This window comes from Hermetia illucens, chromosome 4 (assembly GCF_905115235.1).
Source record: "Hermetia illucens chromosome 4, iHerIll2.2.curated.20191125, whole genome shotgun sequence".
Classification (NCBI taxonomy): domain Eukaryota; kingdom Metazoa; phylum Arthropoda; class Insecta; order Diptera; family Stratiomyidae; genus Hermetia; species Hermetia illucens.
Window position 1 is genome coordinate 64832150 of NC_051852.1, and position 22614 is coordinate 64854763.

Consider the following 22614-nt stretch of genomic DNA (forward strand, 5'->3'; position numbering starts at 1 on the left):
AATTATTTTTCGCTTCTTTTTATTTTCGGTCTTTAGTATTTCGTATGACTGCCTTTCGTTCTAATCACCTCTGCAACTCTCATTAAGCCATATCTTTTCTAAAGTGTTTTCTAGATTTGCTTTGTTTGCTTACAGTACGAGCTCTATGACACGGAGCCGAATCGTCCTGAAACACCAAAGTGCTCATACAGTGCTACCGTCTCAACAACGCAATCTTCGATAACTTTTTTTTACTTTTCTGCGTTGACAATACCGCTGAGGTCAAATCTCACTCATTTTCTTCTTCGCACTGGGGACGGACTGTCAGATGCCAACAAATTGAATTTCAACTCATCAGAGAACACGATTCACCTCCTACCGTCCACAGTTCAGTCACGTCGTTCCAATGTCCAATTCAGTCTTTTTTCCACCATAGCTTTCATTAAAATCGCCTTTTTTGTTGATCTTCTTGTTCTGCGTCCTAATTCATTCAGCCGCCCCTGCACCGTTCTCACACTACTTACGCATTTTCCCCTTCCAGGAATTTAGTACGTAATTGGTGAGCAGTTGCAACTCTATCTCGCGAGGATGCTCGCTTTAATGGCCGCGCGGTCATGGGAGTAATCACTTGCTTTCTCCCGCTCCGTTGTTTTGGTCCTAGACTGCCATTTCTGGCATACTTTTTAATAAGATTTCTAACATTTCCCTTAGAACAATTGGTTTTTCTGCCTAGTTCCCTTATTACTATCACCCCGTTCCCGCAGTCATTATACGGGCCTTTTCTCCAACACTAAACTTTTTTCTTCCTGACATTTTTTCACACAAAATTAGGGGTTCACTTTCAATACTTACAAATCTCAAAGCAAACTGATACTGAACCAAATCTGAATATGACAATCTTTTTATAACACGAATATTTAGCTTTAAATCCCAAAATGGACATCATTAGGCGAGACTAAATGTTATCTACAAGTAATTAAAAAGGTGGAATCATAAAAGTGGGAACCACCAGATTTGGTTGTGCAAGCCGAACGCATATATGTCGAATTGGAGTTTCGGCGGCTTCAGAGTCAGATGTCTGCGAAAATACAATCGGCAACAGATTATATCCAAGACTGTTCGGAAGCTCAGTTTTCTTCTACATTATCACCGACTTCTTCTTTTTCTTCAGCCTTTATCCCGTTCACAAGCGGGGTCGGCTCCTCGTGATCGGCTTCGCCATTTGGCTCTATCGAATGCCTGATCTGGGTGCAATCTCGAGGCTTTCAAATCCCCATCCAGCGTATCAAGCCACCGTTGCTTAGGTCTGCCTTTTGGTCGATTACCATCGACTTCGATGTTCAGACCAATCTTGGCAAGTGAATTCTCGTTTGCACGAATTGCGTGACCATACCATCGAAGACGCCTCTCTCGCAACTTTTCCACGATCGGTGCAACCCCATAACGATCGCGGATATCCTCATTTCGGATGTGATCTAAACGTGTGACGCCACTAGTCCAACGTAGCATCTTCGTCTCCATTACCGCAAGACGCCGTTCATTGTCCTTTATGGTCGGCCAACACTCAGAACCATAGAGAGCGACTGGACGGACGACATTGCGGTAAATTTTAGATTTGAGACGTTCGTTGATACGTCGATCACAAAGGACACCAGTTGTGGAACGCCACTTCATCCAGGTTGCGTATGCGTGAAGCAATTTCATAACGCAGTTCTCCATTGGCTGATAGCGTTGACCCGAGGTATTTAAATCGCTCAGTTCTGGGGAGATCACTGCCGCTGACAGTGATTGTGCCTGTTTCATGGGGATCGGTCGTCAAAAATTCAGTTTTGTTTAAATTCAATCTGAGACCGTGTTGCATGAGGCGATCATTCCATTTTTGAACAAGTTGCTCGAGATCATTTTTGCTATCAGACGCTAGGAAAACATCATCTGCATAAAGCAGTGTGTAGGGCGCTGGACGTTGGATACCCCGTGTGACGGTGTCCATAACAAGGACAAAGAGGAGTGGTGAGAGGGCACTTCCTTGATGAATACCAACAGAGACACGAAGCGGTTTTGATACACCTGCCATACTTCGAACTTTACTTTTCGGATCGTGGTAAAGCAATTGAACCCAGCGCACGAGTTCTTCTGGCACGAAGTGTTATCGTAAAGCATACCAGATGAGTTCGTGTGGTACACGGTCAAACGCTTTCTCTAGATCCAGAAAGGCAATGTAAAGGGGGCGATGCTTCTCACGGTGTTTCTCCATGAGTAACCGCGCAGCGTGTATTGCGTCAGTAGTTCGGCAGTTCTTGACAAATCCGGCTTGATTCACGGTTATTTCAACGATTTCGCGAATACGGTTGTCAAGAATGCGTTCAAAAATCTTCATGGTATGGGAAAGTAACCGGATCGGACGGTAATTTGAACATTCTGCTGGGCTACCTTTCTTTTTCCATATTGGAACAGTGGTACTTTCTTGCCAGTCAGATGGTGTTCTTCCTTCCTGAATAACCCGGTTAAAGAATTCACTGAGCCACAGTGTTGGGTCCTAGCTCTTCACTTTCCAGAGCTCAGATGCGATGTCGTCAGGTCCTGTTGCTTCCCCGATTTCATTTGTTTTATTGCCTCCTCGACTTCAGTTGCGCTGACTGGTGCTCCAAATGTCGGCAATGATTGTGGAAGTGGAGGATGAGCAAATTCTTCAGTTGAAATCTGCTCGAAGTATTCTCGCCATCTATCCGTTGCGGCTCGATGGTCGGTAAGCAAAATACCGTTCTTGTCATTAACACAACAGAAGTGTTCAATATCCTGTGTGCGTTCATCACGGCTTTTAGCAAGTCGATACAGATCTCTCTCGCCATCCCGAGTGTCCAGTTTATCGTAAAAATTTTTGAAATGGTTCGCTCGGCATTCTTATAAATTTGCCGATTAGAGGGCGTTTTATCGTCGAGAAATTTGTGGTAGAGGCGTTTCTTCTTTCTTCTCACCAAATCGCCATCATTTAATGCGTGGCGGGCCAGTGCGTTCCTCACGCTGTTCTATCGGTGGCTTAATTCGCAGGACGGCAATCAACGGCCGATGTTGAGGTGCGATGGTCTCATAGGGAACGATTTTGCAATCAGTGACAGTGGTAAAATGTTGGTGTCTTATGAGAATATAGTCGATTTGCGTTTTATTGTCCCCACTATAAAATGTGGGAAGATGAGACAATCGTTTGATGAACCATGTATTCATAAGTACAAGGTCATGGGTGTCCGCAAAATCGATTATACGCTCGCCACCTTCATTGCGCATTCCGAACCCCTTTCCCCATGGCACATGACCATTAAGGCAATGATTATGTAATCGTCAGCAGGCACGTGACAAGTCTTTTCATCGAGAAGTTGCCAGAAGACATCTTTCTCGGCATTAGGTCGACCTGTCTGTGGTGCATACGCGGTGAAGAAGTGAATAGTGCGATCAGCTGATATAATGGTGAGCTTCATCAGCCGGTCATCAAATCGTTCGACTTCTTTAATGGCATCACGGAAACCCTCTGAGATGGCAATGCCAACACCATATTGAGTGTGTGGGTTACCAAAATAGAGAAGTTTGTAGCCATTTTTACCGCGTTCGCGTTCAATGTCGCAGCTTTTGGCACCAGACCATCGGGTTTCTTGCAGAGCGCAGATGTCAATGCACCTTTTCCGAAGGGCTCTTGCGAGTTCCTCGGTCTTTCCAGTTAGGGTACCAACATTTAGCGTGCAGGCACGCATTTGTTTTGTTCGTTGTGTGCGGACTAACTTGCTTACGTCCTGACACCGTCCATGCGTCAAGAACCCTTGCCCATTTCTCGACAGGACCGGGGCCCGTCTTTCCGCGTCGACTGAGGTGGACGCCCTAGCATTTCTCCGAGGCTTGTGACTCAATCCGATTATCATATTTGTAACGACATTCTATGCATTTTCTTGGTCGACCTGTCGCGGGGCCTGTCACCAAGAGAGATCAGGTAGGATTTGGCATAGTAGGATAACTCCAACTATACTCTATTTATCTCTTTCCCTGATCCCAGCATTTTATTTTTGTTTTACTGAGGATAGTACAGAGTACGTTGCCTCAAACCCTCCTCCTTTACCTGGGCTTGGGACCAGCATACTATGTTAAAAGCATGGCGGAGTTTACATTAGCACCGACTCTGTGTCTAAATTAGAAATTAGGTGAGAACTGAATTTGCGTGCCCTTATCAAAGTAAAAGAAAATCTGACTTTATTCTCGTGCACTACTAGAAACCACTTGATGCACTTAGAGGGTGCACTGAAGCCGTTTGTTGTTTCTCACGGATTTTGGAATATATTCTATCTGACATTGCGTATTTTTGTGTTCGCCTCTCTATTTACTAGAGTTTGCTGAGAGTATAAACCAGATTCAGTATGTAGAAATGCAAATATATGTGTTAAAGTGTAGCTGGGATATACTCCGCACGAATTCCCGACGTAATCGACAGCTCGATTGCAACCTCCCGGTGTGCCGTTGTGAATACCGTACGTTTACATATGAATGATATTCCTACTGGGATCACTTCCGGTGAATTCTATTTTCGATATTGCACGCGTCCCAAACGTTGTCTGATAACTCGATTTTAATTCACACTATGCGTGACAATGTAATACCGGAGCTTTGAAGTTCACACTTTGCTCCTGTTTCACACACACTTCGTTTCTTTTCGGTTCAACTGTCGGGGTCACCAACTTTGAGGAAACCGTCTTCCCCAGCAAATGCTTGTTTGTACCCGAAATCGTAAGACTAAAACAACCGGACTAATTACGTTTAATATCATTTAATTTTCTATTCTACTTAAATATTTAATTGTACATATTGACAATTTTTTTATAAATGTTAAACTCGTATATAATCGTTTGTGTGATAAAAATTTGGAAATGCGAGTTATGTTGAAAGCCAATTCATTTTGTTTTGGTAACATCAACTGAAATATTAAATCTTAAAGTGTGAATAAATAGATATATAGTTAAAAAAGCTCATGAATTTTCTTTCCGCCCAACCGGACCGAGGGGCCACCAACCTAATGATGGGCTGAAGGCAACATCCGAAGGCCCGCATCACAACGAGGATGTGTTTCAAACACTTCAAACAGTGACGCGGTGGTTTTAAGCTGCAGAAACCTATAGATTTTAAATTGAAGACAGTACGAATCATTCAGTCTATTCACTGGGACTACTTCGATCTTTTGTAGTCTCCAAGTGTGCTTCATATCGTTTGCCAAGGGGCCGTAGTTCCGGATTTTTCTTGCTGTTTTTCAACAGTGTTTTGCTCCAACGGTAGGGTTACATCGATTATGAAGCACGGTCGTTCGTCTTTGAGAAGCAGAACTAGGTCGGGTATATTGTGGTTAACACTATGGTTAGTGGCAATAGTTTGACCCGATCATTTTCTAAGATTCTCTGCGGAGTATACTTATAATAAGGATGGTAGATTGGCACTCATTTATACTTCAACGAAAGCTTTCGCCGCGTAATCTTTCAGATGGAGCTACGACGATTGGTGCACTCGGTACTGCTCAACATCCTATATGCAGATGTTACGTACTGGATAGTTTCCTTTTCACAGTTGCATGATTAAATAGTCGTGAAGAATGTACCGTATGTAATTTCTTTTTTCTTTTTTGGGAGCGAAGCATCCTGAATTGAATGAATGCATAGAATACCGTTTGTTGCGCTTCATGAATGGATTTCTCTTTTCACATGCCAATTTTCTGTTGGACTGAAGTAACATTCGACGTGAGATCCCATTCTCCGCGATTCAAGTTCAAATGAGACAATTTATTATCTGCCATGACGGTAGCGTGATGTCATTGGCCCGAAGATTGTTTCTCAAAGAAAATCTCACGAAGAGAATGTACCTGATTGTAGTGCAAAGTTTTTAAATCAAGTACCCCCTTCCTCCTGTTGTTCGTAAAAACTACCTTTACCCGTCTATTGACAGATTCTAAATCGGTATCAATCATACTGAAAGTATATAGAGGGACGGGAATGGCGTGCCATGACTCTATTTTTTCTGAACAGCTCTGTTTTAGGGACAAGATCCAGACGCCTTTCAAATTCCCCCAGCAAACTTGATGTCGCCAATATACATTAAATGACTTTGTGGCGCAGGAGGATTCGCGGCATTCGAAATTTATTAGCGAACGAAGACTAATTGGTGATATTCCTTTTGCATAATAACGTTAGAGCTGAACGACCCTGGCCCCAAAACTAGTTGCGGAGCGAAGAATAGCTAAAGTGGTGACCCCGGAGAGAACACGGCAACCATTGCTACCGCCGCAGCACAAACCCTAGACGCCATCATCGCAACCCTAGCCACCATCACCACCGCAGCAGCCGCCAACACCAGCGCCGCCGGCTTAGTCGACGCCACAGCCGTCGCCACCAACACCAGCGCCGCCGGCTTAGTCGACGCCACAGCCGTCGCCACCAACACCAGCGCCGCCGCCGTAGTCGACGTCACAGTCATCGCCACCATCACCACCGTAGACGCCGCCGCAACAGCCCCAGACGCCAACACCGCAGCCCCAGACGTTATCAATAACAGCAAGTGCAGCAGTTAATGTAATAGTAAAATTAAATTCAATATTTAAAAAATCAATTAAGTTATACCCGCTACAAGAGACGTCGTCAAGGTGTTTATCATCATCGCGGGTTCTCTATTCTCTTGGCGAGGTCCTTCTTAATTTCGGTCTGCGCTTGAGGGTGTCCGCTTCGGGGTGTTGTTGTCTTCCTTGTTCGTTCGGTTATTTGTGGGTGCGGCCTGCGGTGTCGGTTAGAGCAAATTCACCGTGTCTTCATTATAAACTCCTACTTTTCTTTTCTCTCCCGCTTCAACTACGCGGTGGTCGGCCTGGACGACCTCTTTTGGTGGCCAATGTGGTGAAGTCCGCTTCGTATGCGCAGTTGAAGAGCGAATTGATTAGGCGCCTGTCGGTAAGTGAGTCGGCAAAACCAGACGACTTGCTGGCGGGTTTAACGTTGGGAGATCGAACTCCCAGCCAATTGCTGCGCGAAATGAGGCAATTGGGTGGGAGCAAGATCGGCGGCGACCTGATCAAGTCGCTCTGGCTGCGTCGGCTCCCGGAGGGCACCCAGGCGGTCCTCGCTTGCCTCTCCGGTTCCCTGGAGGAACTGGCAGCTGCGGCCGACAAAGTCCATGAAGTGCACGTACGCCCGACCATAGCGGCCGTTCAACCGCCGTCTGACAAGGTGGGCGACTTGAGGCGCGAGATAGCCGCCTTAGCAGCCGAGATGCGCGCGACGCTGGACGCTCAGCGGTCGGGCGCCAGATTGCGAGCTCGCTCACGGTCTGCCACTCGAGAAGGGCGTTCGGGTAGCAGGTCGTCAGGACAGCTTACGGACAAAGGCATATGCTGGTACCATCTTAGATTCGGTGATAAAGTGACCAGATGTACGCTCCCGTGTAAATTCGCGCCAATCGCAAAAAACTAGGTCCGCGGAGGGTCCTGGCGACGGCCACCCAGAACGCAGCGCCACGTCGCTTAACTATTTTCGACCCCCTCAGCAGGCGCGACTACCTCGTCGATACTGGTGCGGAGGTTTCGGTTCTTCCCGTACCCCGGCAACATCGACTTTTCCCACAGCCGCTCAAACTGGCAGCAAATTCCTCCCGCATAAACACATGGGTATAGGCAAGTGGATGTGAGTCTTGGCTTGCGTAGGACGTTTTCGTGGCATTTCATCCTGGCGGATGTTAGCTTCCCTATACTAGGCGCAGACTTCTTGTGTCACTATGGGTTGCTGGTGGACTTGCAAAATAAGTTTTTTATAGACCCCAAGACCAACCTTAATTCGTCGGGCCAAATGTTATCTCACACAGGCAATAACCTTTCCGTTCTTTTGGAAGACATCACCGACTCTCGTGTTCTGACACTTCTCCAAAAGTTCAGCCAGATTACCACCGAGTGTAGTCTCTCAAAACCAGTGAAGCACAATGTGCAGCACCACATTAACACTACTGGTTCCCCGATCTTCTCGAAGGTGCGTCTTCTACCACCCCAGAAACTGACTATTGCGCGTAAAGAATTTGAACAACTTGTTCGCATCTTTTCGACCTTGGACTTAGCGGAGGCTTATCATCAAATCCCTGTAGCTCCTGAAGACATTCCAAAGACGCCAATATGTACATCCTTTGGACTCTTCGAGTTCACCCGACTGATTTTCGGATTGTGCAATGCGGCGCAAACCTTTCAAAGGTTTTAAGTAATCCAATTAAGTAATTATGATTACTTATTATTTTTATTGAAATATTTAAGCGAACTCAATGCGAATTTTATACAGCAAACTCAACGCGAATTCTATACAGTAAACTCAACTCAAATTCTATTTTCAAAAAGGACTTCCATATTCTTTAGCAATTTTCAACTTAATAATTAAATTCAGTGACAGGTCTGAAAAACATAATTACTGCGATCTTCCACTCCCTTGGTGTGCCACGCAAAGTGGATAGATCCGCGCCATCTATTCGCTCGCAACATTCGAAATAAATTTCGAATGCTGCGAATCCTGCCGCGCCACATCACTCCGCCCCCAGATGAAACCTAGGGGGTTTCAGCGACTGATCCCCGAACTTCGTTCGCCGTTAATCTACAAAGCGGACACGACGTTGCTTCGGGGCGCACGCGGGTTTCAGCCTGGACAAAGAGACCGCCTTTTTGTGACCACCGATCTCGAGCTGGAAGAAATGTTCTCCCCGCTCGAGAACGCGGTACGGGCCCTCATATGGAGGCTGCAGCGGCTTCCGGACGGCATCCGTCCTGATCAGCACATGCGTGCATGTGTCCAGTTCCTTGGGCGAACAAGCAGGTATGGACGAGTGTCGAGTGGGTGGTGTCGCCTTGATGCGCCGGAGATTGTCCCTCAGCAGACGCACCAACCCCGACTCCGTGAGACCCGATCTCTTGTCGAAGACCGGATCGCTTGGGAGTCTTGGGTTCTCCCCGTAAACCAGCTCCGCGGGGCTGGCAGCAAATTCCTCTCGGCGGGTTGTACGAAGGCCGAGTAGGACGAGAGGCAAGACTTGCGTCCAGGACGGGTCGTCGCGTGCCATAATGGCGGCTTTCAGCGTCCGGTGCCAACGTTCCAACATCCCATTGGATTGTGGGTGGTATGCCGTAGTCCGCTGGCGTTTAAAACCAAGGAGTTTGCCTAACTCGGAGAAAAGGGTGGACTCAAATTGCATTCCCTGGTCAGTGATGACCACTGCAGGGACGCCAAAGCGAGGTATCCACTCTCGACAGAGGGCTTCAGCACATGATTGCGCCGTGATGTCTTTCAGAGGTATTGCCTCAGGCCACCGCGTGAACCTGTCGATGATTGTGAGGCAATACTTATAACCATGCGAGTCTCGCAAAGGCCCTATAATGTCGAGGTGTATGGTGTGGAAACGCTTGGTAGTGCGGGGGAATGAGCCCACTTCTTTCCTAACATGCCTGGAGACCTTACATTTTTGGCATGCGATGCACTCTCTGGCCCAGGAATTAATATCCTTGTTCATGGAGGGCCAGAAGTATTTTCCGGTGACTAACCGGTTTGTTGTCCTGATGCCGGGGTGCGCCAAGTCGTGAACTGCGTGGAACACTTCCTTGCGAAAGGTGGCCGGAATGTATGGCCGAGGTCCCTTTTCCGAGTCTTCGCAGCAGAGCGAGAGGTTTGAGCCGAAGATGGGCAACTCCCGAAATTTGTATTTGGGGTTGGACTTGAGGCTCTGAAGTGCTGCGTCATCCACTTGCGCCTTGGCAATAGCCGAGAAATCGAGTGAGGCGGGGATGTTAACTTCGGAGACACGAGACAAAGCGTCAGCAACAATGTTGTCCTTCCCGGACACGTGCTGGATGTCCGACGTAAACTGGCTTATGAAGCTCAGGTGTCGAAGCTGACGAGGGGACGCTTTGTCGGGCTTCTGTTTTAAAGCGAACGTGAGAGGCTTATGGTCCGTGAACACTGTGAACGGCCTGCCTTCTAGGGAGAAACGGAAGTATTTGATGGACAGGTATGCGGCGAGCAGTTCGCGATCGTAGGTGCTGTAGTTCCGTTGAGCGGGATTCAACTGCTTCGAGAAGAAGCTCAACGGCTGCCAAACTTGGTCCACCTTTTGGTGAAGGGCAGCACCTACTGCGATGTCAGAGGCATCAACAAAAACGGCTAGGGGTGCATCTTGCAGAGGGAATGCCAAGAGTGTAGCGTCAGCCAGTTGTTGACGAGATTTGTCAAACGCGCAGATAGCCTCTTCAGACCACACGATCTCTCGTGTGTCCTTAGTTTTGGGGCCAGACAAGTACGCGTTCAAAATGGACTGGAGATGGGCGGCCTTGGGCAGGAAACGACGGTAGAAGTTTAGCATGCCCAAGAACCTCCTCAACTCCCTCACTGTCATTGGACGCGGGAAGCTTGTGATTGCTTGCACCTTGTCTGGGTCGGGCTGTATTCCTTCAGGGGAAATGAAATGGCCGAGGAATCTCACCTGTTGTTGAAGGAATTTGCATTTCTCAACGTTTAGGACTAAACCGGCCTCAAGGAGACGTTGAAAAATGCACTCGAGATGGGCTAAGTGCTCAGACTCAGTGGAAGAAGCGACCAAAACATCATCCAAATATACGAAACAGAATTCGAGGTTTCGCAGGACTGAGTGAATGAACCTTTGAAAGGTTTGCGCCGCGTTGCACAATCCGAAAGTCATCCGGGTGAACTCGAAGAGTCCAAAGGGTGTGCATATTGCCGTCTTTGGAATGTCTTCAGGAGCTACTGGAATTTGGTGATAAGCCTTGGTTAAGTCCAAGGTCGAAAAGATGCGGCAATTCGCGAGGTGATGCGCAAAGTCGTGGATGAGTGGAATTGGATATCGGTCAGGAACAGTCTGTGCATTTAGCCTTCTGTAATCCCCACATGGGCGCCATTCGCCGTTTGGCTTAGGGACCATATGCAGTGGGGAAGACCAACAGCTGTTTGAGGGCCTGCAGATACCCTGTTGAACGAGTTGTTCAAACTCTTTCCGTGCAATTGCCAGTTTCTGAGATGGTAGAGGACGCACCTTCGAGAAGATCGGGGAACCAGTAGTGATAATGTGGTGCTGCACATTGTGCTTCACTGGTTTGGAGAGACTACAGTTGGTAGTAATCTGGCTGAACTTTTGGAGAAGTGCCCGAACACGAGAGTCGGTAATGTCTTCTAAAAGAACGGAAAGATTATTGCCTGGGTGAGATACCATATGTCCCGACGTATTAAGGTTGGTCGTGGAATCTATAAGAGACTTGTTTTGCAAGTCCACCAGCAATCCATAGTGACACAGGAAGTCTGCGCCTAGTATGGGGAAGCTGACATCCGCCAGGATGAAACGCCACGAAAACGTCCTATGCAAGCCAAGACTCACGTCCACTTGCCTATACCCGTACGTGTTTATGCGGGAGGAATTTGCTGCCGCAAGTTTGAGCGGTTGAGGGAAAAGTTGATGATGCTGGGGTACGGGAAGAACCGAAACCTCCGCACCCGTGTCGACGAGGTAGTTGCGCCTGCTGAGGGGGTCAAAAATAGTTAGGCGACGTGGTGCTGCGTTCTGGGTGGCCGCCGCCAAAACCCCCCGCGGACCTAGTTTTTTGCGGTAGAAGAGAATCTACACGGTAGCGTACATCTTGTCGCTTTATCCCCGAATCTGCGGTGGTACCAGCAAATCCCTGGGTCCGTGGACTGTCTTGACGACCTGCTACCTGATCGCCCTTTTCGGATGGCAGACCGCGAGCGTGCTCGCGATCTGGCGCCCGAACGCTGAGCGTCCAACGTCGCCCGCATCTCGGCCATACTGGCTGTTAATGCAGCAATCTCGCGCCTCAATTCACCCACCTCATCCGACGGTGGTTGAACGGCCGCCAAGGTTGGGCGTACGTACACCTCCTGAACCTGGTCGGCCGTCGCTGCCAGTTCCTCCAAGGAACCGGAGACGCAAGCGAGGATCGCCTGGGTGCCCTCCGGGAGCCGACGCAGCCAGAGCGACTTGATCAGGTCTTCGCCGATCTTACTCCCACCCAATTGCCTCATTTCACGAAGCAATTGGCTGGGAGTTCGATCACCTAAGGTTAAACCTGCCAGCAAGTGGTCTAATTTTGCCGACTCGCCTGCCGACAGGCGCCTGATCAACTCGCTCTTGAGCTGCACATACGATGTCGACTTCACCACGTCGGACACCAGAAGTATGGACTCTTCGTCCAGGCCGATCACCGCGTAGTTGAAACGGGTCGCGTCCGATGTGATGCCGGACATTTGGAACTGTGCTTCCAGATGCACGAACCACAGTTCGGGGTTCCGCCGCCAAAACGGAGGAACGCGTACGGCGAGGGCGGTCACTTGCGGGTTCGATGGGCCTGCTGCGTCTTTATTGTCAAAAGACATCTTGTTTCACGAAAAGTACGAGATTGAAATGCAAACGCGGTGAGTTTATTCTGAAACGCGGTGAACTTTACACCGACACGGCAGGCCGCACCCACAAATGCACGCACGAAACGAGAAAAAACGAAGCGGACGCTATCCAGCGCAGACCAAAAACACCACCAATGAGAATGGAGGACTCGCGATGCTAAACACCTGCACGCCGTCTCTTGCAGCGATTTCAATTCTTTTATTACTATTTTTTTTTTAACTGAATAAATAATATATTATATATAAATGAATAATAACTTCTCTTAAGAATAACTCCTCGTTGTTTGTCGGCTGTAGCTGCGGCGTTGGCGGTGCTGGGGACGTCCGTTTGTTGCCGTTGTTGATCGTTGTGGCAATGATGACTAGTTCGGTGCGTGAAAGGTGTTGTGCAGGAGGGCGTGCGTACGGGAAGTCGCGTGAAAATCCACTTCTGGTGAGGGTCCGACGTGTGTCGCGCAGTACACTGTGTAGAGAAGGTTTTCTCGCGTTTTTCTTTCTTGCTTCTGCTCCGACTCGGGATGTGGAGATGTGACACGTTTTCGTGATGTTTACCACGGCACTCCACACTCAACTGTAGATGCGAACGCGTGAAAATCGCTTGCCGTACGGTCTACTGATGTTTTGGAAGGATTTCTCAGTCCTTGGAAGTTCTATTTCTGCCGTGTTGTTCGGACGAATTTTTGTCGTTAATAGAACTTCACCAATGTCGGCGATGGTGGAGTTGAGTGCGGCGGCGAAAGTGGCTGCGGCAGCGATGGCGGCTGCGGCTGCGGAACTCTTATTTATCTCCAATCGGTTGTTGCGGCTGCCTGCTGGGCGATTGTGCTTGCGCAGACTGCGATTTGTTGATGGGGATGATGATGTGCTTGAGTTTTTCAATTTTGCAGGTTCTGGGAATTCGGGATCCTAGTTGTTGATGCTGTTGGTGCGAGTTCCGGGGTCACCAATTAAGTAATCCAATTAAGTAATTATGATTACTTATTATTTTTATTGAAATATTTAAGCGAACTCAATGCGAATTTTATACAGCAAACTCAACGCGAATTCTATACAGTAAACTCAACTCAAATTCTATTTTCAAAAAGGACTTCCATATTCTTTAGCAATTTTCAACTTAATAATTAAATTCAGTGACAGGTCTGAAAAACATAATTACTGCGATCTTCCACTCCCTTGGTGTGCCACGCAAAGTGGATAGATCCGCGCCATCTATTCGCTCGCAACATTCGAAATAAATTTCGAATGCTGCGAATCCTGCCGCGCCACAGGTTCATTCACTCAGTCCTGCGAAACCTCGATTTCTGTTTCGTATATTTGGATGATGTTTTGGTCGCTTCTTCCACTGAGTCTGAGCACTTAGCCCATCTCGAGTGCATTTTTCAATGTTTCCTTCAGGCCGGTTTAGTCCTAAACGTTGAGAAATGCAAGTTCCTCCAGTCAAAGGTGAGATTCCTCGGCCACTCCATTTCCCCTGACGGAATACAGCCTGACCCAGACAAGGTGCAAGCAATTACAAGCTTCCCGCGTCCAAAGACAGTGAAGGAGTTGAGAAGGTTCTGGGGCATGCTAAACTTCTACTGTCGTTTCCTGCCCAAGGCCGCCCAACACCAGTCCGTTTTGAACGCGTACTTGTCTGGCCTCAAAATTAAGAACACACGAGAGATCGTGTGGTCTGAAGAGGCTATCCGCGCATTCGATAAATCCCGTCAACAACTGGCCGACGCTACACTCTTGGCATTTCCTCTACAAGATGCACCCCTAGCCGTTTTTGTTGATGCCTCTGACATCGCAGTGGGTGCTGCCCTTCACCAAAAGGTGGATCAAGTTTGGCGGTCGTTGAGTTTCTTCTCGAAGCAGTTGAATCCCGCTCAACGGAACTACAGCACCTACAATCGCGAACTGCTCGCCGCGTACTTGAACATCAAATACTTCCGTTTCTCCCTAGAAGGCAAGTCGTTCGCAGTGTTCACGGACCATAAGCCTCTCACGTATGCTTTGAAACAAAAGCCCGACAAAGCGTCCCCTCGTCAGCTTCGACACCTGAGCTTTATAAGCCAGTTTACGTCAGACATCCAGCACGTGTCCGGCAAGGACAACATAGTTGCTGACGTTTTGTCTCGTATCTCAGAGGTTAACATCCCCGCCTCACTCGATTTCTCGGCTATTGCCGAGGCGCAGGATAATGACGCAGCACTTCAGAGCCTCAAATCCAACCCCAAATACAAATTTCGGGAGTTGCCCATCTTCGGCTCAAACCTCTCTCTCTGCTGCAAGTACTCGGAAAAGGGACCTCGGCCATATATTCCGGCCACCTTTCGCAAGGAAGTGTTCCACGCAGTTCACGACTTAGCGCATCCAGGCATCAGGACAACAAATTGGCTAGTCACCAAGAAATATTTCTGGCCCTCCATGAACAAGGATATCAATTCCTGGGCCAGAGAGTGCATCGCATGCCAAAAATGTAAAGTCTCCAGGCATGTAAGGAAAGAAGTGGGCTCATTCCCCTGCACTACCAAGCGGTTCCACACAATACACCTCGACATAGTAGGGCCTTTGCGAGAATCGCACTGTTATAGGTATTGTCTCACAATCATCGACAGGTTTACGCGGTGGCCTGAGGCAATACCTCTGAAAGACATTACGGCGCAATCATGTGCCGAAGCCCTCTGTCGAGAGTGGATACCTCGCTTTGGCGTCCCTGCAGGGGTCATCACTGACCAGGGAATGCAATTTGAGTCCACCCTTTTCTCCGAGTTAGGCAAACTCCTTGGTTTTAAACGCCAGCGGACTACTGCATACCACCCGCAATCCAATGGGATGCTAGAACATTGGCACCGGACGCTGAAAGCCGCCATTATGGCACGCGACGATCCGTCCTGGATTCAAGTCTTGCCTCTCGTCCTACTCGGCCTACGTACAACCCGCCGAGAGAACCCAAGACTCGCAAGCGATCCGGTCTTCGACAAGAGATCGGGTCTCACAGAGTCGGGGTTGGTGCGTCTGCTGAGGGACAATCTCCGACGCATCAAAACCACACCGCCCACCCGACACTCGTCCGCACCTGCCAGTGCGCCCGGGGAACTGGACACGTGCACGCACGTCTTGGTCAGGACGGATGCCGTCCGGAAGCCGCTGCAGCCTCCATATGAAGGCTCGTACCGCGCTCTCGACCGGGGGGAACATTTCTTCCAGCTCGAGATCGGCGGACGCAAAAAGGCGGTCTCTCTGTCCAGGCTGAAGCCCGTGTGCGCCCCGAAGCAACGTCGCGTTCGCTTCGCGGACTGATGGAGAACGCAGTTCCGGATTCAGTCGCTGATACTCCCTGGGGGCGGAGTGATGTGGCGCAGGAGGATTCGCGGCATTCGAAATTTATTTCGAATGTTGCGAATGCGAGCAAATAGATGGCGCGCCGAACTCTCCACTATTTAGAACTCGTCACGGGTGTGGAGGACTAGCGGTGAGAAGGTGCCGTTGGTTGGGACAGGAAAAGACCGCATGGAGATGAGCCGCTCTCTCCTAGCGGTTTTATAAAATCAAGTTCAATTAAAATTAGTAACTAGCTAAATTCGGTGTATCGTTTTATTTAAACCAAAGAAAAAACAGACGTAGAACTAAATTGAAATTGTTTAACAATTGATCCCAACTATAACTAAGCTGACAACGTGAAACTTTGTTCTGCCTAGCATTAACCGTAAAGGTTCAGGGAAGATATTTTGGAAACTACGACCAAAGTGGTGAAATTACCAGCTGCGCTCGATGCGAAAGTGGAATTGTTACAGTGAGGTGACACAAAGCATCTTGAAATTTGATTTTTGTATGAGCTGCCGAACGGCCAGCGAACGAATACTAATTGGTGATATTCCTTTTGCATAATACCGTTCGAGCTGAACGAGCCTGGCTCCAAAACTAGTTGCGGAGCAAAGAATAGCTAAAACTTAATGTACATTTCGACAATATGCTATGTTTAACTTGGAACCCGTATTTGCTTCCATGCAAAAGATGGAATAGTGGATTCAAAGCCAAACAAAACAGTGGGCTTAGAGAGTCGTCTCTCCTGATATTTGTGAGGATGCCAAAAACTTCGTGCTCCAATTCTTCATCACTGTTCTCAGGAGAAGCACGACATTCGGATTGATTTTATACAAGCCTCACGCTTGTAAATGTTATATGGAGTTAAAGGGTGATTCATAGGGTCGATGTTAGTGAGATTTTTATAAAATCCTCTTTGGTTTTGGAAAAACAAGGTGTTGTTTGTCCTTCGCTGAAAGCTCTTTTGATAATTACGGATACGAATGGAGCATATCGCAAGTTTCTGCTTCAGCGTCGAAAGGATTTCTTCGATTGGCATATTATTGGACAGATGGTAGTTTCCAATGATTTTCGCAACACATCAGCTCATACTGGATGATAGATTTCCAAGAAGTGCTTGCGTGACACGGCCAATCTGCTTCCTCAATTTTTCGACTCTTTTGTTGAGTCGATACACCCAGAAAGGTGAAGTCCTCATGCGCACACCTATGTTATTCGCTCCAAGAATTTGATTATTGAGACGAATAATCGTATCTGCTGGAACGTGGACCAGGCCGTGAACCTCTGTCGCAGCAATCTCACTAGGCACACGGCCAGTCGAAATTCTGTCAACGGCAGCCAGTAGTAGTTGCTGCAGTAAACTTTAGTGTGTGATCTTTGGCCTGGCGTCTGGGAGAATCTCAGCATATTCTGTGAATCTAACCCTTTGATCGCATTCAATCAAAGTGTGCATAGAATGCCTTACAGGTGGAATGATTGTGTTGCTCCTTTGATTAGTTCGGTAAGTTGATGACTCCACATCGAGCTCAAGTGAATCTTCTTGGAAGATTTGTTGTCTACCTGATAGGGCAATTCGCTTGTTATTCACTATCATTGGATACTGGTTGACTACGGTCTGCTCCGGAACATGATTTAGTTCCGAAAATCGGGTTATGAACGCATCATGGAATCGGTGTTTGTACTCTAATGGATGGCACGGACGATAAATTCATTGTGTTGGTTCATCAAAACTATACGACGCCTAGGTCTTCCGTGCCTGGTGGTTGACGGCATAACCGCCAAAACAGGATAGTTGACCCGGTGCGTCATTTCATTATCCGTAACTCATGCGCAGACTAGCTTGTGAATCACGGGCGCCATGACATCGAAAAATAATTTTTGATAGCAAAAATTATTTTTCGATAATTTTTGATAGCAAAAATTATTTTTCTCCGCTTGGAAGGAAAGTCCGAAGTGAAACAAGCATTCCCAACGTTTCCCCGCTGTCATTAGACACAGTTAGCCGAATTTTCTGCGCATCTTTCTAAAACGATCCATATTTTCGTTCTCAAGTCAACAGCGAGTTCGATAATTTCCAGCGTTTCGACTAAAGTTTCGGAATCGGCACCCAAGCCGGTGTTCAGCCAGCATATCAGTCACTAAGCCAAACAAAATACTAAAATTCGAGACGCTTCAAAAAACCTTACCTTTCGAGAAGTTTACAACTTCTCTGAGACTCCCTTAACTCCGTTTGAAAAGGTTAAGCAGAAACCAGTATTCCAATTTTTCCTTATTATACACAATTTATGAATCTGGACAATATTTGCCGGGAGGTTCATACGAGGATACCAGAATATTCAGCTTCAATGTCGACAAATCAGTTAAGGAACGCAGAGCAGAAGGCACGCATGTAATAAAAAATTTCCCACATAACCTTGGAATTTACTTCACCTCCGCAAAGCCACAGGAAGAAGAGAAAGCTAAAAAAGCACGCAAGCGCTGGAGAAAAGTTGAAAGAATGGCTGGCACGTAAAGCCAAAGCTGAAGCCGCCAACAACCTCGCGAAAACCATGGCTGGCGTGCCAAGGGATTTAGAATCCTGTACACGTGTCCTAATTAGGACGGACATCCCTCGGAAGTCGTTGCAGCCGCCTTACAAGAGCCCCTTCGAAGTCCTTGAGCGAGGCCGGCATCATTATAGTCTCAATGTCGGGGAAGTAAGTGCGCGCGACGCGTCCGTTTTGACCCCGGTAGCCGAATTGAGGGAGCCGTACGCCTGGTTCCCCGCTGAAACTCTTTTTTGGTTTCAGCTGGGGTGAAGTGTTGTGGCAGAGCGAGCAATTTGCGTGTCGGACTCACGCAAGTGCGAATCGCGGTGGCCGTGACATCGAAAAATATGCAATATGTGACAGCGAAAACTGTTTTTCGGTGTCATGACCGAATTCAGCACAGAAACGAACCCGAAGGAGCGGTACTCCTCTCTAACAATTACGTAATAAATTTTAATTTAAATGTAATTACAAATAACAACGATTATAAAATTAAATGTATAAACAATCAGCGAATAAATTTTAACTTAAGTGGTTGCTCACCAATGCACCTATTGGCATAGCTGATTCACCTTTAAAGGAGATCCTCTAGAGATGGACAATCCAAATTCCAGAGAATTTTTCTCCGATAAGGAACCCCCGAAGTACTTGAGTGGGGCAAGCCTTATAATGTGTAATCTCTAATAGCTTCTTTTATCATTGTTTCTTATGCTGCGTATTTGCCAGTTAGATTTAGTTATGAGTTTTTCTGTCAATTGAAAAATAATATTGATCGTTGCTAATTGGACATTTTTTAATGCTTGAAATTAAGAAATTTTAATCCAGTACTTCGAATGATTTTCAGGTCGACAAGTCGCCGTAAAGAAAATGGATCTTCGAAAGCAGCAAAGACGAGAACTTTTATTCAACGAAGTAGTCATCATGCGTGATTATCATCATCCGAACATTGTGGAAACATATTCCAGCTTTCTGGTTAATGATGAGCTTTGGGTAGTAATGGAATATTTAGAAGGAGGTGCGCTTACAGATATTGTTACACATTCTCGAATGGATGAGGAGCAAATTGCAACAGTGTGTAAGCAATGTTTGAAGGCGTTGGCATACCTTCATTCTCAGGTAAATCGAAAAGAGACAAAAATTTCCATTATAGAAAACATTGTTTGCTTTTAACAATTGATTTTACAGGGCGTGATTCATCGAGATATTAAATCTGATTCAATTCTTCTGGCAGCTGATGGGCGTGTTAAACTATCAGATTTTGGCTTTTGCGCTCAAGTATCGCAAGAGCTTCCAAAGCGTAAATCACTGGTTGGCACTCCATACTGGATGTCGCCAGAAGTGATATCGCGCCTTCCCTACGGCCCAGAAGTTGATATTTGGTCGTTGGGCATAATGGTTATCGAAATGGTTGACGGCGAACCACCTTTCTTCAATGAACCACCGTTGCAAGCGATGCGTCGCATTCGTGACATGCAACCACCGAACTTGAAAAATGCTCATAAAGTTTCACCTCGATTGCAAGCTTTTCTTGATCGAATGTTAGTTCGCGATCCTGCAGAACGAGCAACAGCAACCGAGCTTCTTGATCATCCATTTCTACGACAGGCTGGGCCGCCATCTCTGCTCGTGCCTCTAATGCGCGGAACAAGGCATACCTGAGCGGGGTAATATAGGACTAACTTAGATGTTTTAGTTCTATTTTGAGTTAAGTGAGTTTGTTTCCCTTTTACCAATGATGTATAATATTTTATTGCATGTATAATTTAAGTAGTTTGAAAATAGGAATGAAAGACCAATTAGATATACCCGCCGTCCAAAGTTGCGTTCTAAGTTACGCGTTTACTACCAGCACCTTGAGAACTTCATCCCCATGGCATGTTTTAGTGAAATATTTTTAATAAATGCAATTTTTTATTCGCTTGAGAAACACGATAAAAATCTAAAAGATGAGTTCTGAGATGTTACTTTTATTTTACTTTCCTTTCGGGTTGTATCAATCATTAGTTTTTTATAATCATTTGTAAAAATAGATAAACAATTAAGGTTAAAAAAAATATTTAGAGATTGACCGTGCCTATTTTTTATAGTTGATATCGTTTTAAATGAATTTAAAATTTAGAATGATCTATTTATGTTTTTGCAATTCAATTTCTTTTCTAACTCGTTGATTTTCAAATGAAGTAAATCTCTTCCTCTTTTTACATGTTGAAATTATTGTCACCTGGAGGAGGCAGTAAGAAGGTAACTTTTAGAAAGTAAAAGTTCATATACTGAGCATTGGAATAAACTTCTCTGCTTTTATTTGAGATAATGTAAGTGTTATCCCACGTAGCTATAATTTCTAAAATTCTTGATTAGAGAGAAGCAAAATTGGTGAATTGTACTTCGTTGTTGTACAAATAACAAGATGGGATGAGGAATTAGAAGAAAAATAGGGGGGATATCCATGTCAAATATTATAGAAATATGAACTCAAGCGTAGTATGTATCTCTTCTTCCTTTCTCTCTGTCGTTTATTATTTTTGTGTTGTTACAGGGAGGTGACACATACTTGCGTAATGCGCCCTTTGGGTGGCAATATTAATGATGCAAATTATTGTTCCAATGAAGGTAGTATTATGCGATGATTGGTAATTGGAGATAAATATATATTAAAAAAGAAAAACAGGACAGAAAAATAACATGAATGTACGGTCAGTAGTCATTCATTATTGTTAATACAAGAAAGCCCCAATCAAATACGAGGAAAGAAAACGTTAGTATAATCATAGATATAATATTTAATAATTACCAAAATTACGATTCTACTATCAAATTGCTTTTAATATTAGATTATCGGGCATTTGACGCAAGCAATAAAACGTCATGTGTGGAAACACTGCTTTCATTGGGCATTGTATACATTTATTATTGCGTAGGTACATGTATTGATCATATGTTTCTCTACAATAAAACGCCAATTGGCCGAGCGGTCCATTGTGAAGATCTCTACGATACACTGGGCACTCGGGACGACGAGGGCGATATGAACCGACTGGTTAAAAAGCGACACCAACGCATTCAGGATATCGAACAATTCTGTTGTATTAATGGCGACAACAGTACTTTCCTTATCGATCGACGAGCTGCAACAAGTAGATGGCACGAGGATTTCAACAGAAAATTTTTTTATCCTCTACTCCCACGAGCATTGTCGACATTTGGACCAATTTCACCAATCAGCATGACTGAGGTCGAGAAAGCAATAAATGAAATCGGGGAAGGCAACAGGACCTGAGGATATCGCATCTGAGCTGTGGAAACCCAACACTGTAGCTCAGAGAGTTCTTCAATAGAGTTATCGAGGAATGAAGTGAATAGAGAATAGGGTTATTTCACTGGCAAGAAAGTGCCACAGTTCCAATATGGAAAAAAGGTAGTCTAACAGAATGGTCATATTTCCGTCCGATCCATACCATGAAGATTTTTGAACGCATTCTTGACAATCGTATTCGCGAAATCGTTGAAATAACAGCGAATCAAGCTAGATTTGTCAAGAACTACGGAGCTACTAACGCAATACACGCTGCGCGATTGTTCATGGCGAAACATCGCCTTCTTTACATTACATTTCTGGATCTGGGGAAAGCGTTGACAGTGTGCCAAAGGAACTCATCCTGGCATGCTCTATGGCAATACTTAGTGCCAGAAGAATTCGTGCGCTGGGATCAACTGCTCTACCATGATCCGAAAAGTAAAGTTCGCAGTGTGGCGGGTGTATTAAAACCGCTTCATGTCTCTGTTAGTGTTCATCAAGAAAGCGCCCTCTCATCCCTCTTTTTGAGGTTTTGTGTGAAACAAAACCTTATTAGAATCGATTCGATGTCTGCCTGTTCGTCTGTCTCTCTGTCTAGACCGATTGTGAGAGCGTGTGGTCTGATGTTCCGGTATTCCGACTTCTTTGTTCTTGTTATGGACACTGTCACGCGAGATATCCAACATCCGGCGCCTTATACATTGCTTTCTGCAGATCCAATAGCAAAAATAATCTCGAGCAACTTGTCCAAAAATGGAAAAATGCAGATCCAATAACAAATAATTGCAAGCAACTTGAATCTGAATAATTAGAATTTTTGACAACCGATCCCCATGCAACAGGCAGAATCACTGTCAATGGCGGTGATCTGCCCGGAATTGAGTGATTTTGAAGTCAGTGCTACCACACAATGGTGAATTGTGTTTTGATATTACTTCACGCGTTAGTGCGGCCTGGATGTGTGATGCCTGGCGTGTTTTCCTATCGTCTTATAGCAAAGCTGATCTCCAGAAACTTATCCAAAAATGGAATGATCGCTTCGGCA

The 22614-nt window shown here is 46.1% G+C and overlaps 1 protein-coding gene across 3 annotated transcripts in view; it reads left to right on the plus strand.

Annotated features, from left to right (window-relative positions):
* The window catches only part of LOC119656046 (serine/threonine-protein kinase PAK mbt), a 54576-nt gene extending 33408 nt beyond the window's left edge, over positions 1-21168 (plus strand). Inside the window, exons 3-5 of one of the 3 annotated variants that reach the window (XR_005249984.1) lie at positions 19119-19390; positions 19460-20755; positions 20811-21168. Coding sequence is in view for 1 of the 3 variants with exons in the window: in XM_038062312.1 (XP_037918240.1) it covers positions 19119-19390; positions 19460-19933 (746 nt within the window). In the remaining 2 variants the exon portion in view is untranslated. Of the gene's footprint in view, positions 1-19118; positions 19391-19459 lie in introns of all 3 variants that reach the window. The other 2 variants (XR_005249985.1, XM_038062312.1) reach the window with 2 other exon arrangements.
* Positions 21169-22614: the final 1446 nt, after the last annotated feature.